Source organism: Euleptes europaea, chromosome 16 (assembly GCF_029931775.1).
Source record: "Euleptes europaea isolate rEulEur1 chromosome 16, rEulEur1.hap1, whole genome shotgun sequence".
NCBI lineage: Eukaryota > Metazoa > Chordata > Lepidosauria > Squamata > Sphaerodactylidae > Euleptes > Euleptes europaea.
In genome coordinates this window covers 30,384,538-30,410,919 of record NC_079327.1, presented here as the reverse complement: position 1 = coordinate 30,410,919, position 26,382 = coordinate 30,384,538, and the positions used below count along the sequence as shown (strand labels likewise).

The following is a 26,382-nucleotide window of genomic DNA, read 5'->3' as shown; positions in this document are numbered from 1 at the left end:
CCACCAATTGGATGTTTGTTCCCAACTCTGTACAGGAAATGGAAGCTAACAGCAAGAGCCTGACTCCACAGTGCTTCTTAACCTTTCCAAGGCCAGAGGACTGACATTTGGCGACCTTGAAAGATATACTCACGAACCTGATAACCCCACTCCCCATAGCAGTTTGAACATAAAATGTGAATCCATGTTTCTGTTCATTATTTAGGAAAGACGTAACCCAAGAAAACAATTTGAAGCGCTCATTGTTGAGCCTTCTCCTTCTCACATACACACACAGTGTCAGCCATGATTCCACTATTTAGTTAAGGGGAGGGGTGCAGTTATCAAGAAGGCACGGAAAAGAAAGTAGGCAAGTAAAACCACACCACAGTGGAAGTTAAAAAGCAGCCTCATAGTATCGCTCTTCAGTTCTGGCAGAGTAGAAGGAGCTGAGCACACAGCTTTAGAATTCATAGAGCATTTATTAAGTATGATCAAGCTTATCAGCACTTCGGGATGCAACTAATGATAACCTTACTGCACCCTTACCCACCCACCCCTTTGTGTGAATGAAGGCCCGCTGTGGCAAAGCGGATCAGAGGCACCCTTTTTTTCCCCTTGCAGGAAAATGTGTTGTTAGGTGTAGAACCTACACCAAAAAGCTATACCTGGAATTACCGGTTACATATTTTTGCTCTGGAGAACCTTTGAGATATAAAACCCATTTCATTCAACTGTATTTACAGAACACCTGTATGATAATAAATAAATCCTTACATTTATTAAAGCCTCATCCTTCAACCCGTTTCCCCCCCCTGCCCGCAATGGTTAATGGTTCCATATAGCAAGACTCCGAATTCAAGTGGCTTTCTTGTGATTAGTGTCAGAGAAAAGCTGTGGGGCTCTTCACCGCCTGGTGCTTCCATTGTCCTGCTTCCCTTTAACTTCCAAAACAAGCAGGAATTACCAAGAAGCCAGGGCTTTCGTATGATCCGTAATGAACGGCAGAGAAGGAAGAAATAGAAAGGCTCAAAGTGCATCAAATTTCAACAGTATGAAGAGCACAGAACAAGTTTATGATGCTGTCTGGTAGGCAAAATTTAAACCCATACTGTGGGTCTGAGCTCTGCTGTCAAGGAAGTGCTGCTTCATGCCATTTATTCAAGAGACAGAACCAAAAAAAAAAAAAATCAACTATATGTTGAAAAGTTATCTTCCCTCATCAGTAATTCTTCCAAGGCCAGTTGATCACCAAGGTTCAGTGCAAGGTTTAATTTTAAAAAGGTATTTTGGCTCCCTTCCCCTCCCTAACATTTTTTACTGCATTTGCTTATTATGTGATAAAAACAAATTTGCAATTTCTTGTGCCATCTACATTCACAAGAAGGATCAGCAGGTTAAGCGACCCTGTTTCACATTGACTCAAGTCTTCTTGTTGTTCACCTGGGCAATCTCTTCTCTTCCGTTTGCCCTTTGCTCTTTATCCAGCAGGTTTTCTCTGGTTTCACCCAAAGAGCAATCACTACAGTACCCTGGCACCCTTCTTAGTACATTTCATGTCCTTCCGCTGGGGCTGGAGAAGTGGCGATTTGTGTTTGAAGTCACAAGTCTGTCTGCGGCACAATGGGTGTGAACCACACTGCCATTTGGATACCTGACAAAGGCAGGCTCACAGAAGGGAGTCTGACACACCTGGCAGAGTTTTCTGTCTGAGAGAACAGTGGTGTTTTCTTTTACTTTTACCTATAAAGCAGGAAAAAAACAACAAATATATCATTGCAAACTGATATATGAATCAACACAGGCATACGGCCTGGCAGACTTATTTTATTTATTTAGAAGAAGAGTTGGTTTTTATATGCCGACTTTCTCTACCACTTAAGGGAGAGTCAAACCAGCGTACAATGACCTTCCCTTCCCCTCCCCACAACAGACACCCTGTGAGGTAGGTGGGGCTGAGAGAGCTCTAAGAGAGCTGTAACTTGCCCAAGGTCACCCAGCTGGCTTCGTGTGTAGGAGTGGGGAAACAAATCCAGTTCACCAGATTAGCCTCCGCCGCTCATGTGGAGGAGTGGGGGATCAAACCCGGTTCTCCAGATCAGACTCCACCGCTCTGATAAAAATTATTTATCAAATTTATAGCCCACCCTCATTGCCAGCCAGGCTGGGCTCAGGACAGGTAACAACCTCTAAAATACATAAAACATCAATAAAACAACATTAAACATTGGTAAAATGTCATATAATAAAGCATAAACAAGGTGGCATTAAAACCCCAGATGGCACCATGTCACTGGATTTCAGCAGGTCAACCCCCACAGATGCCAAGAATGGAGAGGAAGGCTGGGGAGGCCAGCAAGGATGGATAAACTTGCGGCTGCCCTCAATTATAGGCCTGGTGGAATAGTTCCATTTTACAGGCCCTGCGGAACTCCTTAAGATCCCGCAGGGCCCTGATGTCACCAGGAAGACTATTACATCAGGCCGGGACCAGGGCCGAAAAAGCCCTGGCCCTTGTTGAGGACAGCCACACACTTTGGGCTGGGGACCTCCAGCAGATTACTACAAGTAGAGCGTAGAGCTCTTTGGGTGGCATATCAGGAGAGGCAGTCCCACAAGTCAATCATAATTCTTGATGTACCATAGTTGCAGACATATCTTTAACTTGGCCAAATAAATGACGGATTATTTCCTTTCCCCAGGATTTTGAGAGAGAAAGAGAGAGAAGGGACCCGTAAAGGCCTTTGAATACTCTTCCCAAGCTACAATTCTGTGGAATCTTTGGAAGAGCCATGATAGGCAGTGTGCTATACAGCCTCGAATAAGGAGGGAGGGGCTCAGTTTGTAGAGCTTCTGCTTGGTGTGCAGAAGTTCCTAGATTCAATCCCCGGCATCTCCAGTTGAAGGGACTAGGCAAGTAGGTGATGTCAAAGACCTCTGCTTGAGACCCTGGAGAGCTGCTGCTGGTCTGAGTAGACAATACAGACTTTGATGGACCAAGGGTCTGATTCAGTATAAGGCAGCTTCATGTGTTCAGTAATGTAGTTATGGTATGGCCTTGGTCAACAGCTGGTAATTTATCCATATGAACTGTTTATGGCATGTTCTGGTAGAAAAAAAAGAAATTCTTCCCAGTGCTGCTGCAAAGGATTTCATCCTGACCAGTTACTGAAGAGCATCTATCAATCACTCCAAGATCTGTACATACAGCTCTTGGCACCATGTTCACAAAGGCCCACCTGAAGGCCTTTTTGTAAATTCCTGAACATTTTTTCTTTCCATCAAGTCGCAGCTGACTGACGGCGACCCCATAGGGTTTTCAAGGCAAGAGATGTTCAGAGGTGGTTTGCCATTGCCTGCCTCTGCGCCTCAACCCTGGACTTCCTTGGTGGTCTCCCATCCAAATACTAGCCAGTGCTGACCCTGCTTAGCTTCTGAGATCTGATGAGATTGGGCTAGCCAGATCCGTAAAAATAAGACACCTGAAAGAAGAGTCCCCCCTTTTTTGGTGGTATGTTAGATTTTTACCACAGCTAGAAACTAGTCTTTCCAGCATACCTTTGAATTTATCCTTAAATCCTTCACATTAAACAGCTGGGGATTCTAATTCATGGTGCAAACTCCACCCATTTGGAGTGTGGCCATTTTATAACCAAGGCAGATTCTTTAGGCAAACTTAAATTACAGAAAATCACTAAACAGGTACATTTATTTTATGTATAGGTGTTACTAAAATATTTAGTATTGCAAGCACCAGAAAACAAGTATTCAAATCACCTGGTGTTTTTTTCTTGTTTTTTTTTTTGTAACAGAGCAGAGCAACACTAGATCATCAAGAGAGGAATTTGAGGCCGGGACCTATGGGATGGGGTTACATAAGCGATAAGAGCAAAGACACAGCAACTGTTAGTGGGTAGGGGTGCACTGGAAGATGTGCATTGCATGGAAGCCCCATATTCCAATACATGCACGCCCAAGAACTCTGTTCTGTGCGTTTTTGAAGACATCTTCTCAGAGCCACTTTGCATACAACATGAATCAACAGAAGTATAGTGTCCAGATCACGCGAAGTGATGGTATCGCTTTACTCTGCTCTAGTTAGACCTCACCTAGAGTATTGTGTTCAGTTTTGGGCACCACAATTTAAGAAGGATGTAGGCAAGCTGGAATGTGTCCAGAGGAGGGCAACGAAGATGGTGAGGGGTCTGGAGACCAAGTCCTATGAGGAAAGGTTGAAAGAGCTGGGTAAGTTTAGCCTGAAGAGGAGAAGACTGAGAGGGGATATGATAACCATCTTCAAGTACTTGAAGGGCTGTCATATAGAGGATGGTGCCAAGTTGTCTTCTGTTGCCCCAGAAGGTAGGACCAGAATGGGGGGTTGAAATTAAATCAAGAGTTTCTGTCTAGACATTAGGAAGAATTTTCTAACAGAGCGGTTCCTCAGTGGAACAGGCTTCCTCAGGAGGTGGTAAGCGCTCATTCCCTGGAGGTTTTTTAAGAAGAGGCGAGATGGCCATCTGTCAGCAATGCTGATTCTATGACTTTAGGCAGATCATGAGAGGGAGGGCATCTTGACCATCTTCTGGGTATGGAGTAGGGGTCACTGGGTGTGTGTGGGGGAGGTAGTTGTGAATTCCCTGCATTGTGAAGGGGGTCCCTTCCAAATCTGTGATTCTATGAAATTCTATGAAATGAAAGCAGCGACAAGGGGTGCAGGATTTATCCTCTTTTCGTGCTGTGTACAAAAGTGAGCTACTGGATACTAAAGTCTGCTCCACATCCTACGTTTTGCACTTCTGTGGTTAAGCTGTAGACTACGTAGCAAGTTGCTAACCCACCATAGTTCGACTGGCTCACTTCATGAGCCACTGTGTTGCCTTTGCCACCTTTTGCATACATAATATGCAGCAGAAGAACGGAAACTGCCATCTAGCAGATTATCTAATGCATATGAGCCAAGAAAAACGAGAACATGGTCCTTCCGTCAGGACACCAAAAGTCCACGGAGACTATTAAAATATTTCAGCATGCTCACACAATGGACGAACCAGTATTGCTCACCTTCTCGTGCTTGTAAATTAAATTCTCGGCTTTCGCTAACCCCAGTGTAATCTGAGACATTCTCTGAGCGTGGATGCTTTCCCTCATTGCTCCAGCCAGAAAGGAGGAGAGAAGCTGCACTGACCAGCTGTCGGGGAGATGCCGCAAAACAAGGGCGGCATCAAAATCAGCCGCGTGACTATTTAAGAGATCTACAGCAGCCATGACCAGTTCGTGCTCTGATGAGCCGGAATTTAGATATGCTGTAAGCAGCATATGGAACAACTTCCGTCGGTAAAGAATGTCTTTGTTCTCGGAATTCCACACACAGTAGTCCTCGGCGGCAGCAAAGTCCTTCAAATCATGGACAAGGATATGTATAGCTTTGTCGTGCTCTTCCAGCTTGCCATACAATATTGCACACTCCATATGAAGATCTGAGCCACTGATTTTATCTGCCAAACGCAAACACACTTTAAGCAAAGTCCTTGTCAATGCAAAACAAACAAACAAACAAAAAAGTACATTAAACCCTTCTCGTATGCCAGCTATCATAAATAAAAGAATAATCGGAAGCCCATAGTTAAAACCAAGAGTTAATGGTCTAAAACGCATGATCACTTAGCCCAGTTCCAGCCCAGTTCCATCCCCGTTCCGCTCAGGATCAAATGAACCCGCATTACCTGGAATGAGCAGGGACTAAACTGTGTGCAAATGGATCCATGTAAACCAAAAATGCGGGTTCCTGCTGAGTAAGCCCTCCCCCCCACCTCCTGGTGATTGGTCCTTTCGAATTGACTAATGGAGGCTTCATCCCCCCCCCCCGCTTGTAATTTTAAAAGCATTTTAAGAACTAAAAAACAAAAAACGGAGCTACCTGAAAGAAAGGGGGGGAATCCAAGCCTTGTTTTAAAAAAAGACTTTATTTTTCTCAGAAAAAGCTCCGAAGTAGCAGCAGGCAGGAAACAGTTGAATCCCTGCTGCTTCAAACACTGCTTCGCGATTGGCTGTGAGAGATGCCAATCATCTGTGTTTCCCCCTGTTTCTCCCAGAAGAGGAATGGGAAAAGGCGGGTTCATTTCGCTTCGATACAGGGCTGAGAATAAATAAGGTATCGTCCGTTTGTGAAGATTTGATCCTGGGTGAAACTGGGAGGGAACTGGGCTGGAACTGGGCTAAGGGACCATGCATTTTAGACCAATGGTGGTTTCCCCGCACTTGTTGACAGTTAGTAAGTTGCATGTAGAATTCTGGTAATGTTGTTCGACTAATAAACACAACAGTAAGAGCCCCGTGGCGCAGAGTGGTAAGCTGTATGCCCAATTCCCATGATCCTTCCATTTCAGTCAAGAAGTGAAAGGAAAGTGGGGATTCAGGCAGATAATTATGGTTTTATGGTGGCCACCATGTCTACATTGTATAGGGAACTGCCAGATTCACCAGTATGTTGAACTAATTATTTGAAAACTGAAATCAGCCAAAATTGAGCCAAAAAGAGCACCAGTGCAAGCCATTTGAAGTTATCCCACTGCTACCTGGCCTGCAAATCCTTCACCTATTTTTTCCCTTCCATTTCTGTACAGAGCAGGTAAAAACTGGTGTTAACCATGTTAATTTTCTTACCTAAGATAAAGTGAACCCTATAAAGGTCAGATTGCCGCAGGAGACTCTGCAGCTTCGCCTGCGTTTCGACAAGTTCTTCGTTCCTTTCCGCCCCAAGCGATTTCAGGCTCAGCACTTTTTCCAGGTACAGCACCGCAAGGTGGTTATGGTACTTTTCCTTCTGCCAGTATGAAACAGATGATCCATTAATTCCAAATCGCCAAAAGCAATGTCACTAATAATGTCAAGAAAATGAATACTTTCAACACATAACCAAGTAAAGAGATTCATACAAAAATGATAATGTGCACAAGGTAACGTGCATTTTGCTTTGACTGGGCTACTTTCCCTAACAACTGCAGAAGAGGAAAATTCCACTGATGTAGCGTTCCCCATATGTTTTCATGATGGGAAGTTCCAGAGCAATTTCCTTTATTTCCTTTATTCCATTCTTTATGCTTGTGGACCAACTGGTCATAAGCAAAACAAATTCGGTACATTCCATAATACCTAAATAACCATACATACAAAAATATAATATCTAAACAGTACAGTTAAAAAGAGGCATCATTAAAAACCATAGATAAAAATTTTGCCACAGCGACAGTTACATTTGGGTCCGTATCAGCCAATAACTTTGCAACTATCTCTTGCTTTAGGGCAGGTCCCTGCCTCTGAATGTATATTCTGATCCATTTGTCTCTGGCGAGATCATGTTTTTTTACAATCTACAAAAAAATGCCAAACAGTGTCCAAACTCCCAGATCCACAATCACAAAGTCGCTCAGAAAAGGGGACCCCTGAAAATCTGCCTGCTAACTCCCCCAATGGCAGTGCATTTAACCTGGCCTTGGAGAAAAGCACTCTGTACTTGGGGACAGTTAAAAATTTACAATAAGCAGGTAGAATCTTTAGAATGTTCCAGAGCAACTGAAGAAGTCTTCTCTGCTTTCCAAAATAATATTCGCTTTAACAAAGATGAGAGGATGAGCACGGATCCTATTCCTTTTAACCTCTATAGCATTTCACAGCACCACATTTTAAAACTTTAATTTATTTGTGTATTAGCTGTTCAAATCCAGTAGCTTGACAAGGCAACCGTTACAGTGATAAAGTTATTCTGAAGACTTTGCACAAGTTCTGCACAGTGATCTAAACTTGGGAATCCTCCTTCCTTGCCACTCACTGCTTACAGTCAACCATTTAACGAAGAAAAAGGAAGAGGAGGAGTTGGTTTTTATATGCCAACTTTCTCTTCCACTTAAGGAAGAATCAAACCGGCTTACAATCACCTTCCCTTCCGCTCCCCATAACAGACACCCTGTGAGGTAGGTGGGGCTGAGAGCTCTAAGAGAGCTGTGACTATCCCAAGGTCACCCAGCTGGCTTCATGTGTAGGAGTGGGGAAACAAATCCAATTCACCAGATTAGCCTCCACCGCTCATGTGGAGGAGTGGGGAATCAAACCTTGTTCTCCAGATCAGAGTCCACCGCTCCAAACCACCACACTAGCTCTCTAGGCTAGATGCTCCCAATGGCACAAGGATGCCCATCCCTAGGGGACAACCCAAGGGTACAAGGATGCCCTAGTGCAAGAACAGGAGAAAAATCAGTGCTGACTGAATCCCTTCCATGATAACAGACACACCTTATAACGAGGGAAGAGATGTAGAGGGATCGAAGTTAGGCTTGGATCCACCACATTTCTGCATGAACTAGTCTCCTTGCACAAGCAGATGTCAAAAAACTCTCATGCTAGCTCACTTGCGCTAAGTTAAACAAAGTGTATACCAAGCCATTTTTCTAAGTGTGCAATTTGTGAGCACTATAAAGGTACAGGGAGGAATGTGCTATGTCTCTTGCACAAGCAGAGCTGTGCTAAGTCTGTTTATGGTTGTTTATGCATGGGTACTTTCACTCATGTTTGCCCCTGGTCTGAATCGGTTGTTCCTTGGAGTTATGCATGAGTTTTCCGTCCATTAGCGATGACCTCGTGCCCAGCTCTCACAATGTCCTGGTCTTCCCACTCCTCTGTTAACCCGACTCTTCCCTTCCCCTGAGCAAAGCCCGGGTGAAATCCCCATGCCTGGGGCATGCAAGCTTGGTTTCGCTCACAGCCAATTACAAAGCAGCATGTCCAGAGGCAGGGATTCAAATACTTCCTGCTCCCTCGGAGCTCGTTCTGAGCAGAAGAAAGGCTTTTTAAAACCGAGGCTTGGATTTCTCCCCCCACCCTTTCATATTGCTCCGTTTTTGTTGTTGTTCTTAAAATGCTTTTTAAATGTCGCAATTGGGTTTTGGGGGGGGGAATTTTCTCTCACAGTAAGCTCTACAAGTAAGCCAATTACAATGCAGCATTTAAAAAGCTTGGAGACTGTTGGTGCACAGATTCCCAACAGGAAGGTGTGAGTCCAGCAAGCAGCGAACCTCAGGTAAAGCTCCCATGCATAAACAACCTATGTTTCCACTTTCACATCACTAGATCCAGGCTACTGTGTGTACCCCATCTAAAAGGCCAAAGAACAACCTTATGAGGTTCCAAAGCTATTCAAAGGTATCCAGAGAATGAGACAGGCCTATGTTCTATACATCTATAGAAACTCACCCCCAACAATTTTTTTGTTTAAACCCTTACCTGTATTCTTCTTTGTAGAACCAAAAACTCTAAATATTTTACTAGTGATTTGGGGTATTTGTTAAGGCAGCTCATGACATCGTCAGGACTAAAGCTGTTCTTCTGTTCTTCTTCCTGCGGCCTTCTAGTAAAAACGCAGACACCAATCTAAAACAAGACACATTCCAGAAATCAAGGACCATATCTGTATAAGTGACGGACATCACTCACTCACACTCAGGTTGACGGTTACCATTCATGTCTTACATTCCTCAATTTGCTGCAGGGATTATTATCCATCACTTTTTACCCTCCCCCTGCCACCAAGGAGCTCAGGATAATGGCGGAGGGGCCGTGGCTCAGTGGTAGAGCATCTGCTCGGCATGCAGAAGGTCCCAGGTTCAATCCCCGGCATCTCCAGTTAAAGGGACTAGGCAGGTAGGTGATGTGAAAGACCCCTGCCTGAGACCTTGGAGAGCCGCTGCCGGTCTGAGTAGACAATAATGACATTGATGGACCAAGGGTCTGATTCAGTATAAGGCAGCTTCATGTGTGTTCATGATACACATTGTTCTCCCCTTTTCCAACTTTAGTCTCCAAAAAATCCGTGAAGTTAGGCTGAGACAGGGTATTGGGCCCAAGGTTGTTTGGTACATTGCATGGCTGAATGGAGATTTGAACCACAATTCCAGCTTGACACACATCCACAATTGTGTGGTATATTGGATTTAGAGTGTGTACATCACACACACACACCTTTTTAGTTGTACACTAATGACCAGAAGTGGATCCTAGGGGCTACTGTGTAGCAATTTACTTCTCAGATGGAGAAAGAAGCATAAAATCCCATCTTTACATAACAGGTGTTCAGGTGAGAGGGGAAGGCAAGAGATAGTTATAGTGATATTTGTCTCTTTAAGAATTTGGGTGGATGGGAGTCACAAAGCACAGCCTGAAAGTATAAAACTGGGGGGAGATTCAGGGAGGCATCAGACAAGGAAGCTTGACAATCAGTGACATAAAATAAAAAATGGATTCCTGGGTCTGCTGAAACACCTTATTCTACACACTGATCACAACAGAAATATTCTGGAGGTAGTTAACTGTAAGTCAGTATTTTGAGTGCTAGGGAAAAAATACCAGGTTTCTGGCAATAGAAACAGAAGTACATCCTGGGCACAACAGGTTAAGCACAGCATTAAAAGCCAGAGCATGAAGACATTTGGTTTGAATATCATCCTTAATTTCACATTCACTTTTACAGAACTCTGGAAGATCCAATGAATGACAGCATGGGGGGGAGGGGACACCAGCAGCTCTGCCAACCCATTCTGCCCACCCTCTTTGGGGCCACCTCTCCACAAATGCCCCCAACCACTTAGTAGGCATTCTACTAACTGTGCATTATTCCACATTTGATTTTCATTACTGCAGTCCAGACAGCAAAATGCTTGAACTGTGTATGAATATGGGCTGAAACATTCAAGAAACAAGAGAAGAGGAAGATAGTGCAGGACAGCAATTTTGCATCAAGCAGCCAAGCCAACGGTGGCTTCAAAACCATTTCTCAGAATAATCCAGCCACCAACCTCCTCACTTCGCTGTAAGAGCCATTCGGCGTACTTCCAAACCAGTTCGTGGTCAGAGCAGGAGGTAAGGAAGTCCACTATGTACTCATAGAGGTCTTTGCGCGTGGAATCCTGAACGTCTCCATTGACAATTTTTACCCACAACTGAAGGAGAAAAAGAAAGTGTCAAAACCACTCCTTGACAACTCACGTCCTTTAAAAAGCAAGTGTACAATACTACTGTCCCTCAGATTTGTCAGTCAACCTAAGTTTACTTCACCCTCACAGACTTGGTAGAAGCCTATGGAAAGCATTTCCTGGTTGCTATGCAAGTGTTGAAGATAGTTACTCCCTTTACACCAGCAAAGAAACTTTTCACAGAGAACTGGATGTTACATTCAACATGTGGGAAACACACCCTTTCAAAGTTCAGAGATCCTGACCCAAGTTGTGTTACCCTGATAGTGCAAGTTTCTCTGCTTAGAATTGTTAGCTTGTGTGCCTAAACATTTTTTTGGGGGGACGACACACTGTCCCTTTTGTTGGCTTCCCTGCTGAGCGTAATGCCTAGCTCCACTTTCATTCCAGGCTCATACGCTATTGCCTCCACACAGCTTACTCAGTTCAAGCCTTTAGTTGGTGCAATTCTGGTTAAGACACGCACCGAAGCAGACAACAGACATGATGAAAGTCAAGACGTAATGGCTTTCCCGACATCTAGGCTGGTCATGTGCATGCTCTAACCCTTCTTGGAATGTTGTTGAAGAAGAAGAAGAAGAGTTAGTTTTTATATGCCGACTTTCTCTGCTGCTTAAGGGAGAATCAAACCGGCTTACAATCACCTTCCCTTCCCCACAACACCTCCCCTGTGAGGTAGGTGAGGCTGAGAGAATGTGACTAGCCCAAGGTCACCCAGCTGGCTTTGTGTGTGGGAGCAGGGAAACAAATCCAGTTCACCAGATTAGCCTCCGCTGCTCATGTGGAGGAGTGGGGAATCAAACGTGGTTCTCCAGATCAGACTCCACCGTTCCAAACCACCGCTCTTAACCACTACACCACACTGGCTCTCTCTCTGGAGAACCTGTGAGATTAGATTCCCCCCCGCTGCCCTTTGCAACCTGCAAGAGCCTTCATGGGGGGAAGAAATTTCAAATCCACTGTACAATTCAGAGATACAAAAGGAACATTCAATATAATGCACTTCTATATTCAGTGCAATATGCACCAATTATTCTATATTTAGGTTTCCAGTGTAATCCTAAACAGAGTTACACCCTGCTGAGTCACTGGTCTTACACTTCTTCTTCTTAAGTACTGTTTCTGCGTCAAAAGAGAAACAGCGAGCCGTCACACACCCGGCCTTGCCCTTTGTGTAACTGTTTAGCATAGCACTGTTCATATGCTAAACTAGATCTCTCCAATGAAAAGGCTGACCATACAGGAAAACTTCCAGAAGCCAGGCTGAAGAGCTATTGGCTGTTATGTGTGGCTACAATAAGAGCCCGAGTCAAGTGGGTCTATCAATACCAAGAGGGAGAGGGTATACAGAAGAGGGGGAAGGTGGAAGGGGACTCTCCTTTTTAAAATGAAGAGTCCAGGCCTTTCAGCTACAGAGATGTAAGAGGAAACATCCAGGCCTTACTCTGTTCAGTCTATGGTAAGAAACACTCCTGGCTTCCAGCTTCTAGTATTATGATCAACTAGCGCAAAGGTCTACCTACAAGCACTTGAGTGCTTATTGTAACCAGGATTTAGATGTTTGCTTTCACGAATTGACTTACAAAGACCACCTTCAACTGCTGGCTGCAAGGTTGGATTCAAGGGTGTGAAGGCCCCAAGATACTACTGGTTTCAATCCATGCCACAGGATAGCAAAACTGGAGCCTTATGCAGTTTAGACGAGATATGTAAAAAGGCAACTGTTATATGCTGCAGAACAAGGAGGAACACAGGGAGGAACTTCATTCCCCAGGCTGGCTGGCCTACCTGGCCTCCTACCATACCATAAATCTGGATGAAAATCCTTTCACAGGACAGACAACAACCAACAGACAGACGGATACAAGTTGGAGGGCTGCAGGTAGCAAGGCTGAGCTAAACTGATGTGTTTTGGTACCTAAACACTGAAAGATCAAGAAGGTTTTAAAACGGACCAAGGGAAGGAACAGAGAAGACCAGTTCCATTTCACTAACTTGTATTAGTTCATACATCAACCTGGACATAAACAACAGTGGTTTGTTTTAGCTTAAGCAACTATGGTTTACATTAGTCCATGTTTCTTGTTTTATCTGGCTAAGGGCCGTAAATAAACAATCTAACTATGGTTTACCAAGACAAGTGTTGCAGGCTTTAAGGATAAGCACGACAGAACAGGAACTGAAGTAAGAGCTAAGTGTGTTTGTGCATGTTGGCAGATAATAACACGATGCTTTGAGTTAAGGGAGACATGGATTCAATCTAACCTGTAGTGCTGCCGCATCTTGACCATTTGAATGATACAGGAGTCCAAGTGCAAAAAATCTATAAAAAAGTGACACGAAACAGCAGATGCCGAGAATTACTATTTAGAATCATCAAGCACAAGATAAATGTTATTCATTTACTTTATATCCTACGTTTCTCCCAAACAGGGATCCAAAACGCCTCATATCATTCTTCTCTCCTCCCTTTTATCCTCACAACAATCCTGAGAGCCATGTTAGGTGGAGAGTGTGTGGCTGGCCTAAGACTACCCCACAAGCTTCTTTGGCAGAGGGGGGATTCCCAGATCTTAGTCTGACACTCTAACCACTACACCACACTGGCTCTCGAGGCTTGAAGGGTAAGAAATACACAACTGGTTGGATCCTGCCGGCTTTTTCACTCAGTCTTGCCCAGTTCTCATCTTTACCCACGTTCCATATGGCTTTCGTCCACGCAGATCCATAATCTCCAATATAGCCCTTTAAGGTGGTCTTCCTCTTTTCACCAGCGGAAAACCCAGTGTAGGCCAGAGACCCCCCAATCTTGTTGAGCCAGTAGGCATTTTTGGATTTTTAGAACATGCAGTGGGGCATCGCCGTAAAATGGCCACCAACATTTGTGTTACGAGATGGGGGGAGCGGCCAACCACAAAATAGCTGCCATGAACACATGAAGCCCCCTTATACCGAATCAGACCCTCGGTCCATTGAAGTCAGTACTGCCTACTCAGACCAGCAGCGGCTCTCTAGGGTTGCAGGCAGGGGCCTTTCACATCACCTACTCGCCTAGTCCCTTGAACTGGAGATGCCGGGGATTGAACCTGGGACCTTCTGCATGCCAAGCAGATGCTCTACCACTGAGCCACAGCCCCTCCCATGGGCAGGGGCGAGTCATAAAATTCTCAGAGGTTCCAAGAATCACTGATGTAGGCAGAACGCTTACCTTTTGTGCTTTTCCAGCCACGCGGCACTATCTGCAAGGAGACAGAAATTCTCCGAGGCCAGCAAGTCCAGAAGGCTCTCGTGATTGGCTTCCGCATAGAGTTTCAGTAAAGCCGTATCGACGTCTTCCTTGTAGCCGTTGGCGACCTCGGTGCTGCGCACTTCGTTCAAGTAGCTCATAAGGAATCGTTTGCACTTGGCCATCTTCTCCTGGTCCCCTTGGGTCAGCTGGTTTAAGTCAGCATATTCGTGGAGAGGAGGATGAGACCGAGTGAAGGAAGAGGAAGCAGGCAACAGGAAGGGATAGAGAGAGATCAGCTCCCGGACGTCAAGCTGGCCGCTTCTGCAATTACAGTGTCAAACTAAATGAAGCAAAGAGAAAGAAAAAGTATACAAGAGGCGCACACACACCACACACACACACAAACACACACACATGAAAGGATGCCAAGTTTGGTATGCACACTATAAAATAATTGGGCAATTCTAACACTGTCCTAACTCGAGTCCAGCAGAACCTTCATCTGATGAAAAGTTTGACTCTTAAAAGCTTATGTGTGCGTGTTAAGTGCCATCAAGTTGCTTCCGACTCATGGCGACCATATGAATCAATGTCCTCCAAAATGTCCTATCTTTGACAGCCTTGCTCAGATCTTGCAAACTGAGGGCTGTGGCTTCCTTTATTGAGTCAATTCATCTCTTGTTGGGTCTTCCTCTTTTCCTGCTACCCTCATCTTTTCCTATCATGATTGTCTTCTCCAGTGACTCTTGTCTTCTCATGTGACAAAAATACGATAGCCTCAGATTAGTCATTTTAGCTTCTAGGGTCAGTTCAGGCTTGATTTGATCTATAACCCACTGATTTGTTTTTTGTTCGTCCACGGTATCCGTAACACTCTCCTCCAACACCATGGAAATGGGTGTTCCTGGACTTAAATCTAGCATTGCTACTGCAAACCAACACAGCTGCCCACCTGAAACTATCCTAACTGTGAACTTAGAAAACAAACACACACCTTCATCGTAAGATATGCTACATTACAAGCAACGTTCAGGAAACCAGTTCTGTTAGGATACTCAATTACCATGCCCTGTACGGATCCCAAAGAATAAGACATGGCCTAATCAAGGACAACAGAGGATCTTTCCACAAGGGTTTCCATAACACGTGGGAACATTACGACTCAAAAACCTAACCTGAAAAGCCCACCAAAGCTCAGGCAGAAAGAGAGAATTCCCTTACAAGACAGTGTTTCCCTTTTGGGCTCACGTTTTTCAAAAGCATTCTAAAACATTTCAAGTGGCTTTGAAAGTCAGAGTGTAACAGGAAAAGCCTGTTTGTGTGTATGTGTTTGTGGGAGTGCCTGCATGTCTGTTCAGTCCCCATGTAAGAGGAGTGACATGAAAAATCCAACTTATTTAAGCTAGATGATGTGGGGTCCTTTCCTGGCAAGTAAGGGGGGGGAAGCCCTGACCTGGATGGCCCAGGCTAGCCTGATCTCATCAGGTCTCAGAAGCTAAGCAGGGTCAGCCCTGGTTAGTATTTGGATGGGAGACCACCAAGGAATACCAGGGTTGCTGTGCAGAGGAAGGCACTGGCAAACCACCTCTGTTAGTCTCTTGCCATGAAAACCCCAAAAAGGGGTTGGCTGTGACTTGACGGCACTTTACACACACACACACAAGGGGGGGAATAAGGACCACACACCAGTTGCATGTTATGGTCACAGGTGGTGCTGAAGCTTGTAACACCTTGGTGCAGAATACGCATTTGTTCATCTCACAGGGCTGTGCTTGCAATTCAACTGAGCATTATTCACCCTGAATTTTTTTAATTTTCAGTGTGGGATGCCACATGGTCAAAGATCAGGCACCCAAAGCCAGCTGCTTAGAAGGCCCATGCACTGAAGTTCTTCAGTGTTGGTCTCTAACTATACAACCTTTTAAAAATGGGAATGTAACCTATACAACGTATATTGTAATGAATGGACAGACTGCGGAAAATGTACAAGCCATGCTGTTATGGCGTCTACGTTTGCTACAACTTTAATTGTGAGCGTTATATCAAGCCTAGGGGGAATGATGGCGCTAGACACCAGCAGTTTGTATGTGGCAAGATTATGTGCTGAGAGAGAATGCTCAAAAATCATACAAGCTTCCTCCCTCCTCGAACGCTGGCCGAAAAAGGTTGCAAAACGGAGCTGAATCCAAATCAAGACAAAAGGAGCTCACCCATCCCCAGCTGAGGATTACCTGAAAAGTTCTTTTGCTTCTAGGAACTGAAGCTGTGCAAACTGTATAAAGCCGGCTTGCTGCAGGATTCGCTTGTACATTACCTGCCAAGGAAAAGCAGAAGAAAGGCGCGTTTACTTGCAGAAACAACCTCGTATTACAGATTCCATGCGCTGATGGCATTTCAGTTCAATGGCTAATTAGCCAGATTCAAGCTTTTGATTTACTCTCCACCTGTACTGCTTTATGGAACGGGCAGCATCAAAGAGCTGGAAGATGTCAGAGGACTGTGCTGATACTGCAAAGCAGATCTACCCATCAGCCTCGTTGGGCTGCAAAAAGGCAAAGCGTAGAAGGACGCTGGCAATGAAAATTGCTACAGATGTCTCAAGAAATTTAGGGAAGCAGCTCCAGGATCACAGCTTCAAATGCAGTAAGATTCCTACAGAGAAAGACATTTCATATAGGAAACACCCTGCAGGTCCAAATGGGTGCGCACATATATTTTTGCAGCACAGACACGTGACCGAAAGCAGTAAGTTGGTCATGGCTTCTAAGCACAAGCATACTGCAAAATGTATGTCCTATAAGGTTTACATCTCATACGTACGTTCTCTCCTACACAGAAGTGCATTAATGAAGCAGCCATTACTCAGAACGAAGATGCACCGTAAATTCACAGCGGCATAATCTTCCCAAATTTTACCTGGACATTCCTTATTTGACAATTTGAACACAAGCTTTAGTGAACTGCTTTTCTATCTCCCCATCCTCCAAGGTCTCAGCACCACCATTCTCAAAAATCTGCGTCAAATTCAGGAATTGCATATTCAGCATTTATTAAGGGAAAAATATAATCTCAGTTCTTAAAAAGAGGAAGTGAGTATCCGGTGTATTTTTATTCCACTTTTCTGCCAAGGAGTTGGTTGTTTTCCCTTTCCCATTTTTACCCTCTAGGTTGAGAATGTGTGGCTAGTCCACGGTTGCCCAATGAACTTTGTAGAATGGGGATCGGAACCCAGTTTTCCGAGAACCCTCCCTCTGACACTCCGATTCCTACATCATGCTGCCTCTACATGAAGATTGGTGCAGGCTCAGAGATGACGAAAACTTAATGGAAAAGTCAGGAGATATCTGGGGCTAGGGCTAGCATAATAATTTTATAATCAGTACTACAATAAGACTACACACCTTTTCTGAACCATTACAATTTAATTTGTTTAACTTGAGGCCAGAAAAAAAGTTCAAAACAGAGAAGAGGAAGAGTTGGTTTTTATATGCCGACTTTCTCTACCACTTAAGGGAGACTCAAACCGGCTTGCAATCACCTTCCCTTCTCCACAACAGACACCCTGTGAGGTAGGTGGGGCTGAGAGAGCTCTAACAGAGCTGTAACTTGCCCAAGGTCACCCAGCTGGCTTCATGTGGAGGAGTGGGGAAACAAATCCAGTTCACCAGATTAGCCTCCGCCACTCATGTGGAGGAGTGGGGAATCAAATCCGGTTCTCCAGATCAGAGTCCACCGCTCCAAACCACCTCTCTTAACCACTACACCACGCTGACTCACTTTCATATCTCTTCTATTCCATATTCATTTGTAGAGACAATACAGGTTTGTTGGCCTCTCATAACAGCCAGAGCCTATACAGCCAGGCTGATTTCTGATGGATCAACCTCCTTTTTTGTAATCTTTTAAAATTGGATGGAGGGATCTAAATGTAGCCTTTCCATTCATGGGATGCTCAAACAGATAATGGATTATATCACCCCCCCCCCCAATCTTTAAATCTTCATACGCCATAATTTCCATCCAATGCAGAAGATGGAAATGGCTAAATTGCTAAAATGAGCAGTACCATTAAAACAAATGTTTGGAACATCTATCAAATAACTCTCCAATCCATGCTTAAACTTAGCCAGCCAGTATCATGCTGCTGTTTTACTTCCATCGGTGGAAACAGATCCTGATTAAAAGGAGATCATGTTTATTCAAGTCTGTGCTTGATTCTAACTGTTCAAGTCCAGCAAAATATTCTAAAAAGAATCCATGCAAACATAAACATTTTTTAAAAATCCAAAAATGAGGACCGAGAGCAATATAAACTATTTCTAGACAAAATGGTTAGTAAGGTTGCCACCATGCTCATAATTTTAATCCACTGAATAGTAAGGTTGCCACTATGCTCATAATTTTAATCCACTGAATTTTAATCAACATAATTTTAATGGACTTCACAATGGATACTTTCAAAATATCTTTTTATTTGAGGAAGGGAAGGGAACTGTACATGATCTACTCCAGTCCAGTATTCTCATTTATAAAGTTTTATGGGAAGAAATGGCTGTTGCCACATGAGGGCAGCACAGCCAGTGAAGACGCTGCTGGGTCTTTATGCTACAGTACTGAACACCCTTACCAGGAAGTACATCTCGTCAGACTTAGTGGGACTGGTTTGTGAACAAACATGGTTAGGATCAGGCAGATGGTTAATGAATATGATGACTTCACAAAAGGAGTATCTTCTACACAAGGCCGTACATCAAATTCAGTTACACTTCTTAGTTCAGGGGTCCCCAACCTTTTTGAGCCTGAGGGCACATTTGGAATTCTGACGTGGCATGGTGGGTGCAGCAACAAAATGGCTGCCGCAGAAGGTGGAGCCAGCCACAAAATGATAGCCACTGCTTGATTTCAGTAGCAAAGTGTAGTTCCTTGTGCTGTGGTGGCAGCTGCTGCCAAAGCAACACTTTAAAAAAAGTCTGCACAGCCAATCAAATCTCCCGTAGTCAATCAGAAGCCGTCCTGGGCAAAGGCCCTGCCTGGTCCCACCTACTTCCTGGAAACACTTGGTGGGTCCTAGAAAAGGTGCCAGCGGGCACAGTTATGGGGATCACTGTCCTAGATTGTTGTTTTTATACAAGACTGCGGGGGAAACCACACACACAAGGATTTCCAAAATTGAGCTGACATATAAAAAAAAGTTCAGGAAAGACAGTTTCAAAGAGTTCAAAGCATCTGACAAGTTGAAAGACTTCATCAAGTACTGTTGTTTTGGAGACTTTTGAGGAATACCAAAATACATATATACAATATCCTCAATTTAGCACAAAGAGAATTCTGTAGCCTGAAAGCTCTTAAGCAGCTACACATTTCATAGCTTGCTTCCTACTCTGCCACTTTCACATATTAAAAAATACTACACAGACCTGAAATTTTTCTTTTGGAATATTTCTTCGTGCTCCCCTTGCTAGCACCAGAGCTTCTTCAACTCTGTGGCTGGCCAAAAGATCCTGGATCTGTCTTTCCAGCGGTAGCGGCACCAAGATGTATACCTCTTTAGTGGTCGCCACGACAACTCTGCCTGGATATTTTTTTTTAAAAAAAGACAGAAATATGCCAATTTAAATTTCTCAGCATAACAGCAAACTTCTAGATAAATTAAAATATAAAAGTTAATGAGATGCCTAGCCGTGCAATCCTGAAAAGGGGGGCACAAAGCTGCTGAGGAGGCAGCGTGACCCTTACGCTGACGTAAGTGCCACTCGCGCCATCCAAGGGCAATTACAATGGGAAAGGGGCGCCATGAGGCACCATAAGCCTTGGGTGCTACACTGCATCCCCGGCAGCATTTGTCCAGTGCAAGGGCTCATGCTGGCGTCCAGGGCAGCGTTCCCAGGACAATGCTGTCTTTAGGCAGCTTCCAAAGCCTTCCGGGGTACATATCATTCACGTTTCCAGGGTACATATCATTCATGGGTGAAATGTATATTTTTTAAAAAACCTCATAGTAATATTTTTTTTGGCAAGTCTCCATATTCATTCGCGTTTCCAGATTAAAAATAAACCGAACTTAGGTCTTTTTCCCTACATGCCACAGTTCAAGGCTAACCAGACCGTACCTTCAAAGTCTTGAAGGATGTGACCATCCTTAAAGGCCAGAGTCTGCTTTTGCTGCTGGTCCAGCATGCTATGAACTGTGATGAACTCCTCATCCAGAGCAACTACGTAAGGGAAGCAGAGGGCCGCCCCAATCACGCTTTCCGACCAGTGGACAGGAGCACGCTGGGAAATGCCATCAACAGTTGCAAACATACCTGCAAATTTATAAAAGGAACAACAAATGAGAAGGTTGTTAAGAAATAGTTAGCTGACTACCTGGTTGACAAAGTATGAAATGGCTCAGATTACATATTGGAGAGACTCAGCGCAGGAAGAAAGGAGGGGATAATTTCTCATGTCTAAAATACCTTGGAATTTAACAGAACCCTCTTATGGTTAGAATGAAAAGATTAAGCTTTTTTCAATTTTTTTTGCATATTTCTGTTTACTAACACACACCCATAAAGGACAGGCCACCAGTACCATACAAAAGTGGCTCTCTCACTGGGGATGAGGGCCCCAAAACAGATTGAGACTCTATTGCAGGTGGCTTGCAAACCAAGGAAGGAGGACTTTGCAAGGGAGTCCTACAAAGTATGGTAAATTTAGAAGAGGGGCCTCTTATGCATTCTGAGTTTCCTCGCATCTAACTTCTGTTTCTTCGGGGTGGGGGGAGGACTCAGTTCTACACGTGTTTTGCTCCCTCTAGTGGTCAGTTCAATATAACACAGCTTTAAATGAAGCGTTTCTCCCTGTAGTTGAAATCAGCAGCTTTTTCTGATTCATAAAAACTGGTGTTATATGCCACAAATAGGCATAACAGAACTAATGGACAATATACAAACATATGGTGAAATGGCAGGATACAAACTTAATAATCAAAAACAATTTTTTTCCTAGAAAATATAACACAAGAAGAAGAAGCAAATATAGCCGCACAAACTAGCTGCGTCATATCCAAAAAATCGATAAAATATATAGGGGCATTTATTCCAAAAAATAATCAAGAGCTATTTAAATATAACTATGAAGTAGTTTGGAACAAAATACGAAAAAATATTCTCATGTGGTCTAAACTAAGAGTTTCTTGGCTGGGCAAAATTGCTATTGTAAAAATGAATGTGTTACCAAGGCTAAATTTCCTCTTTCAAACGATTCCAATAAAAATTAATTATAAAATATTATCTACATGGCAACAAAGAATCAATAAATTAATTTGGGAGAAAAAGCGCCCACGAATTAAATTTAAAATAATGACGGATACTAAAAGAAGAGGAGGACTCGCCCTTCCAACCCTAAAATTATACCATCAAGCTGCTACCTTGGTTTGGATTAAGGACTGGATAATCTACCCAAATAACAGAAATACTAAATTAGAATTAATAGATTTGCAAGGTGGTCCACATCAACTTTTATCGGGGAAAAACCCAAAAAAACAGCTGGAAGATAAGAGAGATCATCCAACTGTGGGTAATATGATTACAACGTGGAAAAACCTAAAACCAAGATTAAGTCCCAATCCCTCGTTAATGAAGGCCCCATTCAGCATTTATGGCACCACTGTGGACAAAAAAAGGTATGGATCAGTGAGGTATAGAGATATAATTTTAAAAGATGGTACATTCAAAATGTTAGCGGACATTCATGAAGACTACCCAGAAATGTCTTGGATGACATATCATCAACTTATGTCGTGATTTAAGGAAGACTGTACAGTCCGGGTAAACTTAGAAAGGAAACGGAATTCGAACAACTAATGAGTAAACCAACACAACATCTTCTGGGAAAGATCTACAAACTTCTAATAAAGTTCGATACAGAGGAAGAACAAGTTAAAGTTTGTCAAATTAAATGGAAGGAAAATATAAATGAAATAATAACGACTGAAGAGTGGGAGCAGCTGTTCCGGAAGAATCTCACGTTCACTCTCTGCCAAAGCATCCAGGAAAATTGGCTCAAGATGCTGCATAGGTGGTATATAACTCCAAGCAATATTCAAAACATGAACAGCAAATCTTCGGGACTATGCTGGAAATGTCGTAAAATTAGAGGTACCTTTTACCACTGCTGGTGGACATGTGAAACTGTTCAAAAATTCTGGAAAAGAATTCATACGAATCTGGAAGGCATCTTGGGACAAAGCATAAAATATGATCCTAAGCTTTTTCTCCTGAACAAAACACCAGATACTATGGACAAGGATCAACAAGTAATAACAAAATATCTAGTAACAGCAGCTAGAGTTGTCATGGCATCACTTTGGAAAACAGACAATACTCCAAAAATTCAAACATGGATAGAGAAATCATTAGAATATATAACGATGGCACAGCTAACGGAATATATGAATGACAATACACAAAAACAAAATCAAGAGAAATGGAAATCTTTTTATGATTACATTGCGATTACCAGATAAATGATCCACCAAATCAAGTTACTATCTAGATAACAATACTTAGCTGTTTAGATGGCAACAATATGGAATATTGTATTATACTTAATAGAGGGGTAGATATTTTTTTCTTCGTATACATGTTAACAAAATGATATCTAACTAATACTATTTTCTTTTCCCTATTTTTCCTTCTGTTCATTCACTTAATAATGAAAAAATTAAAATAATAATAATAAAAAACTGGTGTTATATTGGATTAACTATTAGAGGGAGCAAAACGTGTGCATAACTGAACCGCCCCCCCCCCCAAAAAAAAGAAACTGGAAGTTAGATATAAGAAAACTGAGAATGCATGAAAGGCCAGGTTTCCTCTTCAAGAAGTTTGAGAATCACAACCATACGAGACAAACAAACAAAAGACATGTTAAGATTCTGACTGATCTAACCATTAGAAGAAAAATTCCACTCAATTTTACTCTGAACCAACCATGTCCTTGTCCTGAACACAAAGGGAAAAAATCATGCTTTAAAGTTCTTTTTCTTCCAAACTAATGCATGGAGATCATCACCTGTGCATCCAGATAGAAAAGTGGCAGATTCTTCAAACCTATATGCCAATTTCATACTCACTAATATGAAGGTGAAGAACAGGAATAAATGAAGCTGCACAACATACTTAACATTTGCACAGAAAACAGGCGACAAGTTTCTTATGGCTACCTTTGACAAAGCCGCATATACTGTGAACAATCTAATAACTCATTGAAGTAAGGTCTGGGTTGATTTTACTGGATCGGTCCCTTTCTGCCAGCAGTCAATTCAACACCTCTGCAAGATTACAAGCAGGACCTTTCCTTGTTTGCTTTCACCCTCTGAGGCTCACCATAAAGAACAGCAGGTTCAGTTTCCTAATGCAAAATGGGAGGACAAGAGTGGACTCTCACCTCAGTAACCGGCCTGTTTACTCAGTGTGTCACAGCTCCCATTTCAGGGACTGTCCAAGATCTTACATGCATTTTAATCTCATAAACCAAATATGTGGACAGTACAGCTCCATAAAGAATCCAGGTTTCCACCCAGGAATTTTTTTTATTGATGCTTACAAATGACACTGCTTATACAGACAGCTTTATTTCTATAATCTGCGAACAGAATTCAAGCGGAAAAATACTGCAGACCACAAACAGGCTACTGTTGAAGACCTGAATTAGCAAGTAAGATACAATTCTTCACACGCAAGGAATTCCAAGTAGTCTGTACCACATACATCTCAGTGTCATTTCAGTAAAGCCAGCCTGGGGTATCGAGCTTAAGGATCTTCTCTTGTAGCAGAAATGCCCTGACATGACTCTTTCTCACAATTTAAGCCCTAGGGTCAACCATGTGATGGCAGCATTTGAAATTCCAAACATCCTCCTACAGTCAACTATACTTGACATGGCGTAGGCCAAGCATCCTGATCCAATGCAGACAGTATTGCCCTTGGCACAAAAACACCCTTTTCTTCTGCTTGCCCACTTTGTGGAGATGGGGTATCATGCTTTGAGAAGTTGCTCAGGACTTCTCAGACTTTTGCACAAAGGATCAACTCTGACTGAAGAAGAAGAGTTGGTTTTTATATGCTGACTTTCTCTACCACGTAAGGAAGAATCAAACCGGCTTACAACCACCTTCCCTTCCCCTCCCCATAACAGACACCCTGGGAGGTAGGTGGGTCTGAGAGAGCTGTGACTAGCCCAGGGTCAGCCAGCTGGCTTCATGTGTAGGAGTGGGGAAACCAACCTGGTTCATCAGATTAGCCTCCGCTGCTCATGTGGAGGAGTGGGGAATCAAACCTGGTTCTCCAGATCAGAGTCCACCACACCAAACCACTGCTCTTAAGCACTACACCACACTGGCTCTCTTTGTTCTGTCATGAAGAAAAATTCCTCTTCACCACCACCGCAGACAGACGAGGCCCCAAAAAATCCCTTCAAACGCGAAGCAATGAGCATTCAGCCTCACCTAAACCTCCAGGTCCAGCCAACAAGAATTCTTGTCTGCCTATTCTTTTCACAATTGGTCGTCTCTCTTCACTGGAGTAAGGGAACAGATCCTGGGAGGCTCCAGTATTGTAATTCAGTATAATGTACTGAGTGGTGAGGGCGAGGCATAAGTAGTGGCCATCCACCGCCACAGCGCAGGGCTGCTCCTGAGTAAAAACCTCCTTCACAATCTGGACTCTGTCCTCGTATACCAAGAACAGCTGGATGGTCCTCCGCTTGACGGAAACAATGCACACCTCAACACAAAACGGGTCCCCGCTCACCGGGTTCTCGTTCAACGTGAACGTCACCGCTCCCTTGATCCGAGCCCCCGTGGGGATGGGCTCGAGGTTCATCATGTTCACTAGTGTGATGGTACTGTCGCAAAGCACCAGGAGCCTGTTGAGGGCCGAAGCGGCCTTCAACTCACCCACAGCCTTCCTCGAGCTCAGGTATTTATGCAGCTGTTTGGTAACAGAAAAACTTGTCTTTTCAGATGGGGAGTTCTTTTCTTCCAAGAGGAAGTGATAAATAGAACCGTCGTTGGTCCCGATGTAAAGGTTCTTTCCGCAGCATTCGATGCATTCGATATTGATCCGAGCTCTGTCGCCCATTAGCATTTCCCGCTCGACTGCGGGGACCAGCTTGAAAGCCTTGACGCTCATTGCGCTTCCCAGATGGTCTGCTAAGTAAAAAGAGAGAGGACATTTTTACACTCAGCCATGCAACAAGAAATAGGAAATTTAAAATTAATCAGTCCAGACCTTCAGTTCACTAACATTTCCAAAAACAGGTGCACTTTCCAACAACAAAACCCAAACACATAAGTTCTGGCAGTCATAAAAAAGAAGAGTTGGTTTTTATATGCTGACTTTCTCTACCACTTCAGGAAGAATCAAACCGGCTTACAAGCACCTTCTTTTCCCTGCCTCACAAAAGACACCTTGTGAGGTAGGTGAAGCCGAGAGAGCTCTAAGAGAGCTGTGACTAGCCCATGGCCACCCAGCTGGCTTCATGTGGAGGAGTCCTGTAGGTATGAAGGTCTTGGACTGTTTAGGGTAGGTGTATCAAACATAAGTCCCGCGAGCCGGATTCGGTCCCTTGAGAGATCTTATCCAGCCTGCGAGCCAGCCAAGGAAACCACCCCCACTCTCGATCTGGGCTGGCGAGGCATGGCCCGGCCCAACCAAATGACATTTATGTCATATCTGGCCCTCGTAACAACTTAGTTCGACATCCCTGGTTTAGGGCGTTAAAGGTAAGAACCAACACATGTATACACAATGACAACTCTTCTTACTTGAAAGAAACCAGCATTTTGTTGACTTCAATGGGACTTGCTTCCATGTAAGTTTGCAAATTTGTTATTATAATTCTATATAACCCTTCTACCAAATAACATATGTAGCCTTAAACCAAATATTCTAAATTAATTTCCAGATACTGTTTAGATTGTGTTGGAATGTGTTATATAGCATTCAATATTTCCCTAAAGAGTTATGCCACAATGGACAATATATATTATTCTTACTTACACAGGCTTGGATCCACCATGGAAATCCATGGGCAGAAGATTTCCATCCATAAAGTGTGACTTCCTCACCTCCCCCCTCCCACTGAAGTGCAAAGTGCACCCTGAAA

At 43.5% G+C, this 26,382-nt stretch overlaps 1 protein-coding gene across 1 annotated transcript; it reads right to left on the bottom strand.

Annotated features, from left to right (window-relative positions):
• Positions 1-1,533: 1,533 nt before the first annotated feature.
• Positions 1,534-25,422, bottom strand: TGFBRAP1 (transforming growth factor beta receptor associated protein 1). Its single transcript, XM_056861913.1, has 11 exons — positions 24,722-25,422; positions 20,340-20,534; positions 19,647-19,801; positions 16,461-16,543; positions 14,209-14,550; positions 13,266-13,323; positions 10,824-10,967; positions 9,256-9,402; positions 6,643-6,802; positions 5,041-5,474; positions 1,534-1,722 (listed from the first exon to the last, which is right to left on the bottom strand). Exons 1-11 carry the CDS (start codon positions 25,404-25,406, stop codon positions 1,534-1,536), a joined length of 2,592 nt encoding a protein of 863 aa, XP_056717891.1. The 5' UTR covers positions 25,407-25,422.
• Positions 25,423-26,382: the final 960 nt, after the last annotated feature.